The following is a 17,816-nucleotide window of genomic DNA, read 5'->3' as shown; positions in this document are numbered from 1 at the left end:
CTCTCTAATCAAAAAGTCAAATAAGCATCTCCAATCCATCGTGATTGTTTCAGATAACGACACCCGATGCTAAACTGCAGTTTACTCAGTGTGGTCACAAGTTAATTCTCTCCACAACCTTCTGTGACGAGGGTAGCATCGGTCCATAAATAAAGTCAGTTGTTGGAATTTATGTCAGAAGGTACTTCTCTTAAAAAAAACCCAAAAAAACAACAACTCAGCACGAGTTCGATCGTAATCAACTAAAGACAGAGCTATTTTACAGTTTTTAGCTAAATGTTATTTGACACTGGTTAGCTGGTCAGCGCAGCACCCCATCGTCCTTAAAGTTTTCTTTTGTAGGGCATGACAAGTTATAACAAAAAGAAATATTTATAGAGCTCCTGCTTCACAAACGAGGGTGTGCTGATGGCGCTCTGTAAAGTCGGACAAACACACATTCAGTAAATGCCAATAAATATCAAATGCGTCTTACAAATTCATTCACCATCATTGTGTCTCTAAAATCGTGTCACGCCAAATTATGACTCTCTCTCACACACACACAGTGGAGGAAACTGAAGTATCTGGAGAAAACGAAACCACCGACAGTCTTCCCTATAAACATGTGGCACATTCAGAGAAGCGGAATGTCGGAGCTGAATTACGAACCAAAGACTCCCGATTCTCCCTCTCGTGGTGACATTCGCTTTTTCATTCGATTAAGCGGAAATACAATAAATATGTTTAAAAATAAAGTACATTCACTAGAACTAAGCCATACAAACTAACCCAACCAGCTGACAAGAAAAATTGTTCTCAGATTAAATGCCTATCTGTAATTGTTTATAAGTCGACTGCTCGATTTTTCAATTTTCTGACAAATTATAAGGTGCTTTTCGTGAACGTTTAGTGTTCATTACGATGTTCAGGTTAATGTTCACTTTGCGATGCAAATGTACAGGCTGGTGTACAATGTACAGGTTGGTGTTTGTTTTGCCCTGCACGTGTGTGTACAATTTATAGTACATATGTATATTCACTTGACCCATGCAGCGCATGTGTGACTGTGACTGCTGTCAGGAGTGTGTCTGTGTAAAAAGTCTTGCTCTTACCTCGGCTCTCGGGCGTTTGTTCAGTGACACATATAGTCACAGTATACACCAAAGTAACATTATCTTTGCTGCAAAAAGAAACGCAGTGAAAAAAAGAATCAAATGACTTTGGAGTCGATCTTACCGCCGCGCGCTTTCACCCGAACGTGCTTTGCCAAGGTTAAGGCCACACCCGGGCGGTGACCTTTGAACCCCATACCATGCTTTACAACAGCTACTTATAGGTGATTAAAAACAAAAAAGAGTTTTGAACAATTGCTTAAAAGATAACTCACCCTAGCTACGAGGCTTTTATTGCGCCCGCTGTCTTCCTCAAACTGAATGGCGGGTGGAGTCCAAACAGCAACTATATATGTAAAACTCGCGATGGCTTAAATATATCCTACTGCAGGAGAGACTGCATGATTCGACCCGGAGCTCGGGGTACTTGTCGAGCTGAATGAAAACAGTTAACGACGCATGACCATGTCCCATGCACTCCTCACCCACCCATTCCCACCCCTACCCCAACTCCGACTTTGAGTAGAATTTCAATCTTAATTGTTAAAGCTAACGCAAGGACGGGGCGGCAAGAGGGGATTTTTTTAAAAATATAAATTTGTTACTGTAGCTATACAATTCATTTTACAGTTATAGAATGCATTCTGTAGCTGCACATGCACGTCCTCATTTTATGATATAGTATATGCATGTAATATTTTGCTATACAAAAGTATAAAAATTCCCCTCTTGGCGCTCCCATACTCGACTGCAGCCACGGCTGTGATATCTCTAAGCCTCACGTACGCTTCCCTTATTCTAGATTATCGATGACCCTTCCATACAGTTGAACTTTTATGCAGGATCAAATTATCAAACCGAGCGTGTACGTATAGTAGTGAAACAAAATTTGAAAAATAATGGGATCTCGCCAAGAAAAGCACTTTCTCGCTCTCAGTAGCTTCGTCATCTTTGTTTACGCCAGAAGTTCAAATTTCGCATCAGTAGTATATACTGTGCTTTTCCTCCCCCATGTGGTGCTGGAATGGGTGCTCACGTGAGGGGTGCCGGACGAGGTTCGTCACGTGGCGGGGCACCACCCCTCTACAACTAACAGTAAACATTCATTTTTATTTATTTTTTGTATGTGCTTGTGGGAGCGGGTGTATGTCTAAAAACTGGTGCTGAATAAATATATAAATACAAGTTTTAAAAGTTACTTTTGTCTTCAAGTGGATCTCAGTGTTTGTAAACAGACAGCAAGCTTTTTTTTTTTTTTGAACGATGTAATAACGGAAACAAGACACGGCTCGCCACCTGAGTCTGGTGAAAGCAAGTGAAAATTATGTTTCTTAAACATTTTTTTTCCCCCGTAAAACGTGGTCATATCGTGTAGGCGTGTGTGCGTGCGTGTACATACAAGCTCATAAGTTGTTTCGACGCGTGTGCCTCTCTATCATGTTCAAGGGACCAGCTGGTAGGCGTATCAATCAAAAGGTGATTGTTGACTGAAGTAGACAATAACGCAGACAATTAACTCGATCGTGACCAGCGGCCCCAGCAAAAACCTATCGTAGTCTGTACATGTAACATTTACACCCACCGAGCTTTGACGAAGAAGGCTAACTTTAAAGAAAAGAAAGGACTTGCATACACCACCCTTATAACATATATACACACACACTCTAAAATGTCCACCCCCACCTTATGTGAGGACAGTCAAGAGAACTATGTTTCAATATCCAGATGGAATTTTTTTTTTCTTTACCGGGTAAAGGAACATATAGCAGTCTCCAATAATATGAGTACTAGACGCCATTATTGAGCTATTATTATTACTAATTTATCACAATTAATGTGTGGTTTGCTCTTTAAATCAGCACATCTAAATATAAGGGACTATTTCGCAATCACCTATATTCATTACCGAAGACCAACAATGTCGTCGACCCATGCATGAAATGAAGGTTTCTAGGTATCACACGTTCATATTTAGATGACAGGCCTCTTCTTATCTGATTGCCATAGCCTTTACGGTGCGACTGAAAGTCGGGTGGCCATTGTCTTAAATTCTAACGCAGTAGATTGTCATGGTAATTCGATAGGCAGATACATTGTAGTCGGAGCCTGGCACGCACAGAGGCTGGCAGACGCCGTCAACCACGAGTCAGCACGTCACGTTATATCTGAAACTGGACCTTCACTCCTTTGGACTAGTCAACGGTTATGACATTGGTGTAATATTCTATTATCCACACTATGTAAACTGACTTTTTTCCTTTTCTTTTATGGCGGAGGGAATCTGGTGAAGACAGAAAAGAGCGTAAAGGATATAATGAAGAGAGAGAGAAGGAAAGACGGTGGGCAACACAAGCGCAAGTGAAGCCAGATGGTAAGGACTCTAACCACTCGGCTGAAGGCGTAAAACGTGTGTTTAACACACAACGGGCTTCGGCCGGTTGCTCAGTTGACACTTCAAGTGGTTTTGTAACGGAATCACAAAGAGAAACGGAGTAATTGGTGTAATTACTACACTGATGGTCTGGTTACGTTTTTTTAAGCAACGTAAAACAGATCATTCCTGTTACACCAGAAGAGTTTCACAGACATATGAACACTGACAGTCGTATGCACCACAATTTTTATTGTTTGTTTCTGTAATAACACTAAGTATCTCTTATGCTGCCCCGCAGGATTTGGAGGGTGAGGGAGGTTAAAATGTGTGAGAACAGCCCAACAAAATTCACACGATGGCGACTCGTCCTAGTCACAGTCATATGAAAACTTGTACCAGCCAAAAAGTCTAAACTATAATACTAAACCAATAAAGAAAAATAAGAAAAAAAACCCACAAATTCTATGAACACAATGTCAACACAAAAAATGAGCAGTGGAATGCAACAAGGGACTTTAAATACAAGTCTAAGTACAAGTGTTTTTCTTTATGCAGCTCACATCCAAAAATACAGATTTGTAAATAAACGCCTCGGCTTTTCTCAGCTATAAAATTCAAGGGATTTTCACACACAAAATTAAAATTATTTCAGGCTCTTACTTAAAATAGTTGTGGATTTTATTCCAGCCTCCTCTCCACCCAAATAAAAGTAATGATTGTATTGGCTGATCGGTAGCAAGAAAAAGTACACAGCAATGTACATTTGTTAATATTATTGTAATGTATTTTATCTATGATGTCATGTTTTATGTATATAAAGGTACGCCACTGACATTTCATTACAGTAACAAAGTTTCTACACAATGAAAAACCCTACAGAAGTCAACTCTGTGACTGCTAAAGAAGAGGTGTAACTGAACAGCACCAAACAGGGCAAACAGCAACTTGCTTTTCTGTGGGCAAATGTTCTGTACGCGAACAAAAGTGTGTTCTTCTGCATTATTGCTCAGGTTAAATATTTACTTTCCCCATGAATATTTTAAATCACAGATGATGTTGCTTCTCAGATTAAACATCTGATAGTCAGCAGCCACATAATCTTTCAAGAACTGTCAAAGTAAATAATAATAACAAATATTTCTGTAAAAATAGTGAAGCATTATTGTAAGCCTCAGATGTTCCCATCTGAAATATTATAAACCCATGACACGATCACCCGTTTTTGTGTTGTGTCACGTTCAGCAAAATTTAAAAAAAAAAATTGAATATGCAAATAAACTGAACAAAGTTAAATTTCACCATAACTGAGATTTGCTTCACACGTTCTGGTACATTTCTAGCTCTCTTAAAGCAATATATCACAATAGGAACTGTACAGCTAGCTGAACAAAAGCCCCAGCAAACAAAACAATTTTTCCACATTACCAGTTTACCATGTTAAAATGCAATAAGTAAAAGTAGTTACATAAACACTCTTTAATAAATCATCCAAATACTACCAACTGATTATTTCTTTCACTTATTACAAGTCCGCTTTCAGTAATAGCAAAATACAACAAAAATGTCAATTTAAGCAAATATTAAGCAAACAGTTTTTCTTTGTTATTGCTTTTGTTTACTGTTTGCTCAAACTATCCCCACTTATTTTCATAGTCTCTTTCTTTATAATCAAGAGCAATCATTTTACGTTTGTTCAAGTAATAAATTACACTATAACATTTGATGATTGTCTTCCAAAATGTTGTCATTACAACACCCTTGGTCACCTCTGTACATAAAGTAGCTAGGGTGAACTGCATAGTTTCTCAACAGTGTCTTCATTATAATATATAAGAACAATGCAGGCATTATCTACCATAAAAATCAACAGCATCTCTAAAATCACTGTCCACATGTACTGTGGATAATACAATATATTCAATTCTCGGTATACATTTATAACTATGTGATCAGATCTGGCCTGATTTTTTTTTTTGGTAGTAGAAAGACAATTTGCCTTCCATTCAAATCTCTATTTCATGTCTCTTAAAATTTTAAAGAATCATTTGCTTTGTGTGTAAACACACCTGACACTAAAACCTATTAAAAAAACCACTAATCATGGCTTTTTAAGATGGGGGATGGAATTCACATGTCATGATAAAAATAGTGTCATCCCATGTCTTTAAATCAGCCATATCTAGCTACCCATATCCTTCCATACATCCACCCATCTAGTCAAAATGTACATGTGCTAGTCACACCAGAAAGATAAAATATTCTTATAAATACTCATGCTTTTAACAAAAGAAAAGGACTTTATCCAAAAACTGGAAGAATACAATAAAAATTACGGTGGATGGGGGATGAAATTCATATGGCTATTGTCATGATAAAAAAAGTGTCATCACATGCCTTTTATTACAAAATCAACCATATCTAGTTACCCATATCCTTACATACATCTACCCATCTTGTCAAAATATACATGTACTGGTTAAAACAGATGGGTAAATCTTCTCTCATAAATACTCATGCTTTGTCTGAGGGGCACATTCATGACACAATGATTGCCATTGCGGCAGGTGTGACTGTTTGGGAGAGTGCGTGCTGTTGGCAGCATTGTCTTTTCTCCATTGTGGATTCTTCCTGCACCTTGACCAGTCACACACGCGTTGCAGCAAGTGACCCCAAAGCTGGTGACACAGCACTCAAATTACTTGAATTTCTGTATAAATCAACAATGATAATGAGTGTTTGCACCTGGGGGGGGAATTGATGTTTTACGCCGTGCCAGCAACTGAGGATATATTACGGCAAAGCAGCCAGCCCTGTAAACAGATGCCACATGCAGAGAAAGAACAGCGTGCCCGAGACGAGAAATGAACTCTGGGCAGCCAACCTTCACTGTATTGGTGACAGGCGCTAACCGTTGCGCCACCGGACCGCTGTATTTGCACCTAGGAGGCGCCTGGTAGTGTACTGGTTAATCTCATGTTGGACACTCTTTGTATGTGACACCTATTAGAAAGGCTGGCTGTTGGTACTCTGGTGTTCTTACTCCTACATCACCTCAAGGTGGAAGCACTTTCCTACTAACCCAACCAATCTTGTATTTGCACAGAGGGGAAGCCTGTTAACACGTGACTGTCATAACTGCAAGGTCCAGGGTTGAAACCTTGTTTTGGGACACCTTGTTCATCTGGCTGAGGGTTTTATCCGGGTATTCCCTTTTCCCTCATAGTGCCAGAAGGTCGGCTAAGTGGGGTTTGTAGAAGATAAAACAGGAATTTAAATTAGGAAAAACACATCTGACATGGAAGAGGTAGAATTTTAGACTGAAACTTCAGTCCTCTTCCCTGGAATCATGAAGAAAAAGGGACCAATAGACACAAGTTTGTTTGTTTGTGTGGTTTTTTATTGATTTAAAAAAAGCTGCTACTAAGCCAACTGTTGTGCTACAAGAAGTTTACAGTTCCCTTTCATGTGTGCTCAGCCCCAGTCTTCTTCTCTGTCTCGGACAGTGCTGCTAGACGCACACACCTTGTGTGTTATTTATGTCTGTGTTAAGCATACCAATAAGTATTTTTTTTGCTGATGATGATAGGTTAGTTGGCCCAGAAACCAACAAAGAGCAGAAGAGAAAGACCTATGATCAAAGCTAAATGTTGTAGAATGACGCGATCAAGGCAGCTTTAGAACACTGATTAAAAAGTCTGAGGCTTGCTAAGCTCAAGAAATACCACGGAATAAGGTTTAGCCATTAATCAGTTTGTAAGTCTCCCCTCTCAGGGATTGGGAAGGAATGTTCAATTCAACTATCCCTCATCCATTATTTTTAAATTTGAAAAGAAGAAGCCCCAAACCAAGAGGCTAATGTCAGGAACATTTGTAATAAAATCCTAGAAAATGAAACATGTTCAGACAGTTACATGGGCACCCAATTTTTAAAAAAAAGCTAGGAAAGTCAACACCGAGGAGGGAGACAGGTGTTGACATAACCAAGCATGGCCAGAAGGTGTTCGTGCTCTCCAACAAAAGATTTGGGTTCATCTGATTCCATGCTCTTCAACAGAATCACAAAGAGGAATGGAGTAATTACTGCAGTTACAGCTACAGTGATGGTCTAGTTACGTGATGTTTTTTTAAAGCCATGTAAAACAGATCATTCTTGTAACACCACTATTTTAGACTACTGGCACAGTAAGGTTTCTAATGTCATTGAATAATACAAAATATTTGTCATACTTTGGCAGATTTTGAAAAAATATATGCAAAACAAATCATTAAAAGAATCTGCCACACTAGATCAATGAAAAATAAAAAAATGATCACATAATCACACAATGTCAATAATGGCCAGTAAAAATAAAAACCAGTAGAAAATATAAATAACCTATGATCACCTTGTCATGATACAATCATAATTTTTCATAGAAAAATATATATACACACTGTTACAAGAACTGCAGTTCCTCAAAGGCACATAGCATTTTACTTAAAAACAGCAGAGATAAAGGTAAACAATAAAACAAAAAGCACACAGTTTTATCATGAGTTTCCAATGAGTATTGAAATAATTCTATGAAGCATGTCCAAGAAAAGGCAGGACAATGCTTACAAATATATATATGCCCTGAATATAAAGTTTTAAAGCACATCTAACACATCAAAATGTTATTATGTTATTCAGCACCTGTCTACCTTTATGAAAGGTATACATACACCAGTAAATGCTGTACCTAGTTGTAGGAACTAAGGCACACTACTCCAAAAGCTCCTGCTACTGGTTGCTCATACATGTAGTAAATGGATTCTTCATAAATAATTTTCCCTGGATACCTAATTATGAGACAGATTATACCTTGCCCTTTTAATTTCAAAAGGTAAATTGTTAAAATACAATCTCATCACTGGTCAGTATTGTTCAACAAGTAATCTGCCAAACAGTGAGAACACTACATAAGGAGTAGCATTTACAGATGTAAACTGCATTTTATTATGGGTGGCAAATCATCATCATTAAAATGGAGGTTGGGGGAGGGGAGAAGGAAGGATTACCTGACTGGAAACCAGTTATCAAAAAAGCCTGCAAATATATTTTTGCACATATTCCAATCATAGGAGAAATCCTTGTCTAATAAGAAAACACTTGTCAAAGAAGCCTGTTCATGTACATATGTCAATCATATCTTGATATTAAAAATTCAAGATTGAAAAGAAAACAAATAATCATAATTTGAATCACAGCTCATCATTACCACACTTCAAAAAACACTTTCTACATTTTTTCTTTGCTGCCAAACTTATACAGCTTGACTTGCTGATTAGCAAACTAAAGATTGAATAGCTGCATCTGTGGATATGAAGACTTTATCGCCATGCTTTGCTAAAAAGCCAGACTTTTCTAAAATGGTAAAACATCTTTCATGAATATTGGAAAAATAGACAGAAATGCCCACAGACTGATACTCTGCAATCATGTACTCTAGTGCTTTCACACCCATCAGGTCCATGAAAGATGCACCAGACAGATCAACAATGAGCTTTGAAAAAGATAAGCCGTTGTCCTCAAAAGTCTCCTCCGAAGACTTACCACATGGTCTGAACTGGCAACCTTGTCCTTTCTCTTTGTCCTCTTCCTCTTCTTTTGCATCACCATTTCTTATTTCTACAGTAGGCAGTTTATTTAAATCAATAACTACTGGCACATCCTGTTTGATCTCATTTCCTGTGGCATGATCCTCATCTTTCATGATACAGGTATCATTTAAGTCTGTTTCTGCTATGTCTTTGATAGTCTCATCAGGTTGGTGAATATCAATTTCTTTTCCTCCTGCTGACCCAACGCTGTTTGCAGCTTTATGCATTTCTGCTTGCTTTCTCCTCATCCTCACTGGATTTTTACCAGACTTCTTGAATATGTTATTGGTGACAATTTCTGCATTAGCAAAATACAATGGTCCATTCACACGTACTACTCTTACATCATGTACATCTTGGGTACAAAAGTAATTTTCTTTTGTTCTCCAAACATTATGATTACCAACAGCAACCCAAGCAGTTACATCCACTGAGTTAATCTGAGACTGTATAAGAACTAACATTATGGATGAGATGATACCAACTAGCAGGCCCATTGCAGGATCTATGATGACAACTGCCAGGAATGTGATAACCCACATAAGACAATCCGGTTTTGACTTTCTCCAGAGATCAGGGATGGTCAGCAATTTCAGGAACATGGCATAAAGGTTGACTAAAATAACTGCTGCCAAGACACATGTGGGGAGGTAATAGAAGTATGGTCCCAAAAGCATGACAACAAGCAACACAACTCCTGCAGCAAATGCAGATGCAACCTGAGTCTTTCCACCAGCACCATCCTGTACCAAACTACGTGAAACTGATGCCCCAGCTATGAAACCAGAAAACAAACTACACACCACACAAATTACACCATTGGCAAACATTTCCTGATCTGCATTCACTTTGTATTTATGCTTGATTGCAAACAGCTTCGCAAGAGCTATATTCTGAGCAAATGCAACAATTATAATAACCATTCCATCAACAATATAGTCTTCCGCAAGTGACATATCTGGTATTTTGGGTGAAGGAATGCCTACTGGTACATCTCGTACAATTGAAAATGAAAATTTCTCATTCAGCTTTGTTTGAGAATTAACAACTGTTGCTATGACCAAAACAATGAGTTCAATTGGAATGGGAATCTTAATTTTTTTCTGGTACTTTTCATTGATGAAGCGCTTGACTAAGTATATAATCAAAATGCTTGTGAATGTCATAATAACAGTTGCTGGGTTTGATTTGTGAATATTACTCAAAAAGTCTATCCAGACTTTGATAAGTTGAAACATGCCATTGTGTCTAGGAAGGAAGTTCAAACCAAATGTTGACTTCAGCTGACTGGTCGCCACATGACAGGATGCAGCAACTGTAAACCCAGTCACAAGAGAGTCTGACATATAAGTGGTCAACTTTGCAAATCCTAGTTTCCCCAGCACTGCTAAAATCAAGCCACAAATCAGAGTGACAGCTGCTGCAACTTCTATTCTTTTTTCCACGCTGAGGGACACAGGCAAAGGAGTTGATGAAGACTGCCATACTGATGTTGAATTTACCAGTTCAGTCAGGTCAAAATTACAACTTGAAGTCTTCATGGAATCCTGAATCTTCTGATCATATTTATCCAATATGGAGCCCATCATAATACTGAGAATGGCAATGCAGCCCCAAGACAACTGGTGTCCCATTCCCATAAATATGTAGACCACTGATGAAAAAAGGGATATGTATAGGCCAACAATGGGTGGAAGAGTTGATAGATGAGCAAAGGCCATGCCTTGTGGAATCATCATGACGCCTGCAGTCAAACCAGCAATAATGTCACTGGGCAAATCTTGTTTTATCTTATACCGTTTCAGAGTCCCAAGAATAGGAAAGTTTGCCAGCACAATGCGCGTGACAGATAACTTGTCGATCTTTCTTTTCACACATCTTTTGACAACGCCAAACGCAGTAGTTTCCTCCTCAGGTCGTTTGTATATATCGTCAAAATCTTTTATTCTTACTGGATTGCGGTCCTGTGCACCCACAAGCTCTAAACTCCCAGAGTTATTGATTTTGAAATCATGCGTCAAAAGTGGGCCTTCCACAGCATCATCCAATTTTTCTTCCGACATGGCCGACTTTCCGTTCACTGTGATGCAGACGATGTTCAAAATATTCGATTAGAATTGAAACCACGGTAATAGATAACTCACTTCTGTAGCAGTCTGTCTCACGACCTTCCTTCAGGTACTCTGGCTCTTGTCGATTTCCACGCAACACGGTGAGTTCTTTCGTAGATCGGATAGGTGTTGAAAATGTTAAGAATATCAAAATCTTCCTTGCATCACACCTGGACAGTTTATGCATATGGTTGATTTGCGACAGACTTGCCGCTGATCATCCGAAAGACTCGAGGTCAAATAGTAGCAACACACTCTCAACAAATCCGTTCAAGAAACGTATGTTTTGATTCGATACTTTTTTTAAGGGATTCCCGCTTTTTCCAGAAATTTGACCAATAAACGAATGTGTTGTAAAATCAGTTTATTGCTTATAGTGCCATCTATTGGCGGGTTTCCTTGAGCGCAAAAACAAAGATGGCTGACGAACAGGTGAGAGACTGAGATAGAAGTCTTAATAAGATGCTGTTTGTTATTTGCACTGTGTATTTTTACAAACTGCATCGCTTTTGCATAATTTGTGATTTATACCGAAACTGTCTCTGTGTTAAAAGTTGTTATTGCACGAAACAACGGGGTTTAGCGGTCTAGTTTAAAAAATGAAACGCCTGTCGAAGTTCGCTCATCTTTTAGCTATCTAGGAGTACTACAAGAAAAGTGAGGAATTAATGACAACTGAAACATACACACTAGGTATCCTATAGCTAGAGCCGTTCTTATGTGTCTTATGACTCGTGATTAGTTTCTGACCACCATCTGTGATTATAGTAAACTACTAAGGGCCTTGTCCAGGGTGAATATTTGCATCGACAATCAGTAAATCTTGTAACCAAAACGGTCAACATTGTTCATCGGTTATATTCTAAGAAAAACATTTCTTAAAAAAGGGAAAGCGACATTTCTGAGGGTGCGCATGTACGAGTGATCAAGAGATCTGTTTGAGATTTGTTAACTCTGTGTGTATGTGAAATAAAAGCTCAGAAAAAGGATGCTGCGGTGGGATACAAAGTGCACCAGTGTCAGCCTGTGTTTTGGTATATGGTTTTCATTCTAATAGTAATGTTGGAACAGCAATGTCTGCAGGAGTGGCAAACAACATTCTATAAAACTAAAGAGAACTAATTTACTTAAGGGAGGCTCACTATGCATTCACATAGGTTGTTATAGACACCATGACACACACCCTGAAACAAAAAAGAACTCCTAACCCAAAAACTAACCATAACCCAAACCCTTACCCCAAGGGTGTGGTGATTTTGTGTGTGTGTGGTTTAAGCTAATCAGACCTGCAGCATTTGTATGTTCCTTACTAAAAGGAATTTATTATTGTCTGTGATTTGGTCGTAGACTATGGTTTGATGTACATTACTCTGGAGCATGTATACTAAATTGAAACTAAGCCTTCTAAGTTTCTTGGTATGAATTTTATGTATGTGGTATGGCTTTGTCAAACAGGAAATGTTGCAGTTAGAAACCCTGTGTAAAGAACTTTATGAGACAACAGATGGAAATATCCGTTCAGAAGCAGAAAAGGCACTGGTTGCATTTGCTAATTCCCCCGACTGCCTTGCCAAGTGCCAGTTGTTGCTGGAAAGAGGAAGTGTAAGTCTTGAAGCAGAAATTTTTTTTATTGTGTCAATATTAATATTTTGGATTAGAAAACCATCTTAACTAGGCCACATTTGCCATTATTTGATTATTATTATTATTAAGATAATGTTTTAAACCAGACTGGGCTTTTTAAAAAAAATGAAGATGTTAACGAGAAGTGGATTTTATCAGAGCAAGATGATCTCCTCTGTGTGTGCATCATGTATGCGTGTATATATAATTTAACATTTTAGACATCATTTTTGAATGTTTATATATATAGTAAATATAGCATAATTAAAACAATAACTGTATAAATTATTGTTTGTTGTTAGACACATATTATGTTATATCTCTGTGTTAAATATCTTTATTTGTATGTTTCAAGTATAAAGGTGCCTTTTTCTCTTTTCATTATAATCACAGTAGATTTCAAAATAGAAATTAATGGGAAAAGAATAATTTTATTGGTGAAGTTGTAAAAGTTTTATAAATGGTCAAGTTGTTGCTTTAAGGAAAATTTTAAAAAAATGTTTTAACAGGAAAATCACAGTATTTTCATTATCAGCTTTAAAGAAATAAACAATTTCTCTTCTGAATTATAAGTTTTCAATGGCTGGTAGTTTGCATAAATCCTATGCATTTATCTAGGTTCTGGAAACTAATATATGAAAAGCGTACAAGCAATCTTTATTGATGATTTAGATGAGTTTGATATAATTATATCACACATGACTATAGAAAAAGAGAAAACAGGAACATCTAAAAAGATTCTTTAAATACGCGAATGATTGCCCTGTCTGTTAAAAATATTTGATAGGTTCATCAGTTACTGGAGCAGTATTTAAAGCTGTCTTACTGTATACTAAATACATGATGCTCTGTTTTCCCTTTTATTTTTCTTTCCAGTCTCCATATGCACAGCTTCTTGCAGCTACTACTTTGATCAAGCTAGTCTCTCGTGCCAACATCACATTACCCCTTGAGCAAAGAGTTGAAATCCGTGAGCAAACTGATTTCATGTAAAACTATTTGCAGATTTGTTGCCTAAAGTCCTTGAAAAGGCGTATCTTATAGTTTGATAAAAGCTTATGCCTATTTTTTTTTTTTTAATGCCATTACTACAAGATTACCAAGTACTAAATTTGTAAGTACTAGTTGAGCTAAGTGTTTTTTTTTCTTGTTATTGTTTTCACAGGCAACTATGTTTTGAATTATCTTGCCACTCGACCAAAGTTGATGCAGTTTGTTTCACAAGCTTTAGTTCAGGTAAGCACACTTTGTAACATTGTTGTATAGTTCTTGGTTTTGAGGTGTTTTTTTTTTTTAAAGATTTTAACAAATTGAAATAATTTGAAGAGTTGGATATGTAAGCCCCCCAAAAATTTTTGCAATATCTTGGAAACATTAAATTTTACATGTGACTATTTTTCCATTATGTTTTCTTGACCAACAGCCCTTTTTAACTGACAAAACTTTTTTTTTGGTTCTTTCTTGTTTGTGTAGTTATTTGCCCGCATCACAAAGTTTGGCTGGTTTGATGTGAGCAAAGATGAGTGCATCTTTCGAAATGTTGTCACAGATGTTGGGAAGTTTATTCAGGTAGGTTTGTAAGATTATTTCTTTGCTACTTTTCCATATTGGTTTGGATCTTTTTTCCACCTCATTCCCCCATCAGTCACTTTCTTTAGTGACAAAATATATGTATTTCTTCTTAGTATTATGAAAAAAATACTTGAAAAGTGAATAGAGGACACATCAAACATTTGTAATGTGTCATGCTCTCAAAACACATAAAAGTTGAGATTTTTGTTGAATTTGTGGGCCTTAACAGCAACATATTATACCATGTTTGCTAAACAAGTAAAGTCTGTTAATCTCTTTTTTTCTTCTCTAGAGTGGCTCCACTCAGCATGTAATGATTGGTGTACAGTTGTTGTCACAGCTGGTGTGTGAAATGAATCAGGTTAGCGAGGTAAGTGCTTTACCTTTATTTTAGAAATAGCTTACCTTCAATAGAAAAAAATTAATAAAATGACTTGTGTAAAAAAATTATATTATTTTAGGTTATTTCATGTTCCTGTTGTTGTATGAATTTTCATATTACCTTATTCATACTGAATTATATTTTTTAATGTATGCAGTCTGAAGCCAGCAGGTCGCTCACAAAGCACAGAAAAATTGCATCATCTTTTCGTGACACACAGCTGTTTGAGATTTTCCAGCTAGCATGTTCCCTGCTTCGGTCAGCTGCTGGAAATTTAAAAGGTCTTGATTTTTCTGATAGCAGTCAGGTAAGACCAGTGCAAACTCATTTCTTTTCTTAGATTTGAGTCAAATGCTCATCATGATAGAAAGTTGCCATATCCAGGACAGGACATGGTTTTAAAAAAATATGCATACCTTTTCCTTCTAAGAATGTTTTACACCAATCTGATCAAACAGTTTCCATTATCCTTAATATTATTATCAGCCTGATTCTCTCTGTGTTGGTAACTAATGTCATTGGTACAGGTCATCTTCATTTTCTGCTTGTCTTCTTTGATCTAATCTGATTCATAAAGTGTCTGTTGATTCAGAGGGAACGTGTTTCTATTATACATAAATTTCACACTTTGGGGAGTAGGGAGCAGCGGAGTTGTGGGTGGGAGGAGCTAGTGCCTGTTTATGATGAAGCTGGAGTTCACAATCATTCAGCAGGTTACTTTCAAATTGTGAAGTACTTTATCCTCAGTGTTGTAGATTGTTAAGTCATGTAGTTTTAGAACTTTGGCCATTAAACAGGACCTGTGCAGTGTTTAACAGGGTTGCTTGATTTCTTTCATGTGATAAATCATATTTACCTGTCCAATCACACTAGGAACACTGTTATGTTTATATACATATAAAGGTAAAGGTCATTCTCTTTGAGGAGTGAGATGCTGGAGACCTCACATTTCTTGGGGCCAGCCTTATGTGAGGGCAGTGCCTGTCTCCTCTCCCTCCCACTGCTTTACCTTTCCTCAACCCTCTATGGAGCCATAGAACAATTCCATACAGCTGGATCCACTGGGGGAAGTTTGCTAGGCCACACAGATATTAAATTGATGCACCTCTCAGTAGAGATGCCAGTGGTTTAACTGCTCGGCTATCCGGTCTAAGTTCATGACAAAAATCCTCAAAACTCCTCATATATCTTAAGAGTATTTCAGGTCTGTATTGTTTTTTTCTTGCAGCATGGTCTCCTGTCTCATACACTTCGCCTTGCACAGAATTGTCTCACCTTTGATTTTATTGGCACCTCTACAGACGAATCCTCAGATGACCTCTGTACTGTCCAGATTCCTACCAGCTGGCGAACAGGTGAGCACTGTCCTTCAAACATTAAGGTTGTTGTGCTGTGTGTCTGCTGTTTTTACAGTTAGCATCTGCAGTGCTGAGACACTGACCTAGTAATGTTTGATTATGCTTATCAATGGATTTCCACATATGGAAAAAAATTTTCTACTTAAGAAAAAAGAAATAATCAAGAGAGATGTCATGAGCTGAGTGTTAATGAGTTGATAGGTGGGAGGTTTGCTAGTGGTGATTTTGGATATTAAGGAGATAAGGGTTCTCCCTCTAGAAAAAAAGAAGAAAAATCAGAGTTACATTTGAGCCAGATATCATGTCTCAGCAAATCAGATCATACAGTCATAGAGTTAAAGAAAGGACAGAACATAAACTGAGGAATATTTGAATAATAATAATAATAAATGCAAAATTTAAAAAGTGCTTACTCACTCCTAAGGAGCATGCTTTTAGCGCCTAAGAACAAAACATGGACAGCATCAAGGGACAGGAAAACAAACAAATAATATATGAACTATAAAAGAATAGACAACAGTAATAATGAAGAATAAAGTCAAATACAGAAAATGCAAAGAGGAACCAAAGAAGAACTGAGGATAACATGATATAGCAAAAGGAAAGGGTGTGAAAAAGGACTATCATGGTGGGAAATGTTGTTAGGAGTAATGTTTATGGAAGAGGTGCGTTTTCAGTGCACATTTAAAGGATTCAATAGTGGTTAGGTGGCAGATATGGAAAGGGAGAGAGTTTCATTGTTTTGCTGCACAATAATTAAAAATCCTGTGTTCATATGTTGTTCTGGTTGCTATAATAAAGGCACTAGGCAGAATGTGTTAAAGTTAATAAAATAAATTATTTTACCAAGAAGACAATTGTATATAATCAGGATCTTGTCCAGTATTATGTTACACTTCTATTAGTAATTGCCAGGGTATCTGTGTACGTTCAGAAATTAATGCTTGTCATTAAAAGTAGTCTTACAATTGTTTTTTGTTGTTTGTATGAGTTACATGATTTCATGTTGTTTGTGATATAATAATTTGAATTTTTGGATGCCCTGTCCTTTCAGGTCAGATTTCTTGATTTTGTTTTTAGGTTGGACTATTACAAGTCCTGAATGTTGTTATGAAACTAATCAGATAGAAACCCCAAGTTCTGTGTTATTACGTGTGTAAAGCAGATTTAAGTTGAAAGGCTATATTAAACCTTTTTGGTTTGTTTTTTTTTTTTGATGTGAAGGGCACTGAAAAGTATTGTGCATCACTGAACTTTATGTGTGTCTTTGTGTTTTTTTGGCAGCATTTCTTGATGTTACCACACTAGAACTGTTCTTTGACCTGTACAATGGGTTGCCTCCATCTTTGTCACCTACTGTAAGCCTATATGCATCTAATTGATCATTAGACTGTTTTTGTTATCTAATTTAAAATACTAAAATGCAAGCCACTCTGATTTGCAAGATGCAGATAATGTTTAGCTTTGATTAATGATATGCACATCATACAAAGCTTATGCAAATTTTAATGATGTGATTACATATTTACCAATGACTATGGTGAGCTCTGTGCTAGATAATTTTGAAAATATTAAAGAACACCTCCTTTCTTGAGATGCGGGCCTGAAAACACTATTGTTTATATACCTAAATAATAAATGGATCCTTATATATATATAGAGTGTAGCCGTGGCAACATG

The 17,816-nt window shown here is 37.2% G+C and overlaps 2 protein-coding genes across 4 annotated transcripts in view; one reads left to right on the top strand and one right to left on the bottom strand.

The window, feature by feature from the left end:
* Positions 1-3,702: 3,702 nt before the first annotated feature.
* LOC112563734 (prestin-like) lies at positions 3,703-11,182 on the bottom strand. Its single transcript, XM_025238010.1, has one exon. The coding sequence runs from the start codon at positions 11,151-11,153 to the stop codon at positions 8,775-8,777; it is 2,379 nt and encodes a 792-aa protein (XP_025093795.1). The 5' UTR covers positions 11,154-11,182; the 3' UTR covers positions 3,703-8,774.
* The window catches only part of LOC112563733 (exportin-7-like), a 24,626-nt gene continuing 17,975 nt past the window's right edge, over positions 11,166-17,816 (top strand). For 2 of the 3 annotated variants that reach the window (XM_025238008.1, XM_025238007.1), the window contains exons 1-9: positions 11,480-11,633; positions 12,657-12,803; positions 13,701-13,794; positions 13,990-14,060; positions 14,298-14,393; positions 14,689-14,766; positions 14,936-15,085; positions 16,007-16,133; positions 17,421-17,494. In XM_025238008.1, coding sequence (XP_025093793.1) covers positions 11,619-11,633; positions 12,657-12,803; positions 13,701-13,794; positions 13,990-14,060; positions 14,298-14,393; positions 14,689-14,766; positions 14,936-15,085; positions 16,007-16,133; positions 17,421-17,494 — 852 coding nt within the window. In that variant the 5' untranslated portion in view covers positions 11,480-11,618. Of the gene's footprint in view, positions 11,303-11,479; positions 11,634-12,656; positions 12,804-13,700; positions 13,795-13,989; positions 14,061-14,297; positions 14,394-14,688; positions 14,767-14,935; positions 15,086-16,006; positions 16,134-17,420; positions 17,495-17,816 lie in introns of those variants that run through there. The other variant, XM_025238009.1, reaches the window with a different exon arrangement.

Source organism: Pomacea canaliculata, linkage group LG5 (genome assembly GCF_003073045.1).
Source record: "Pomacea canaliculata isolate SZHN2017 linkage group LG5, ASM307304v1, whole genome shotgun sequence".
In the NCBI taxonomy this organism is placed as follows: Eukaryota; Metazoa; Mollusca; class Gastropoda; order Architaenioglossa; family Ampullariidae; genus Pomacea; species Pomacea canaliculata.
This window is presented reverse-complemented; position numbering and strand designations above follow the sequence as displayed.

Bases quoted from the DNA above. Each gene is read 5' to 3' on its own strand.
- LOC112563734 (XM_025238010.1), bottom strand. From the start codon at position 11,153: ATGTCGGAAGAAAAATTGGATGATGCTGTGGAAGGCCCACTTTTGACG.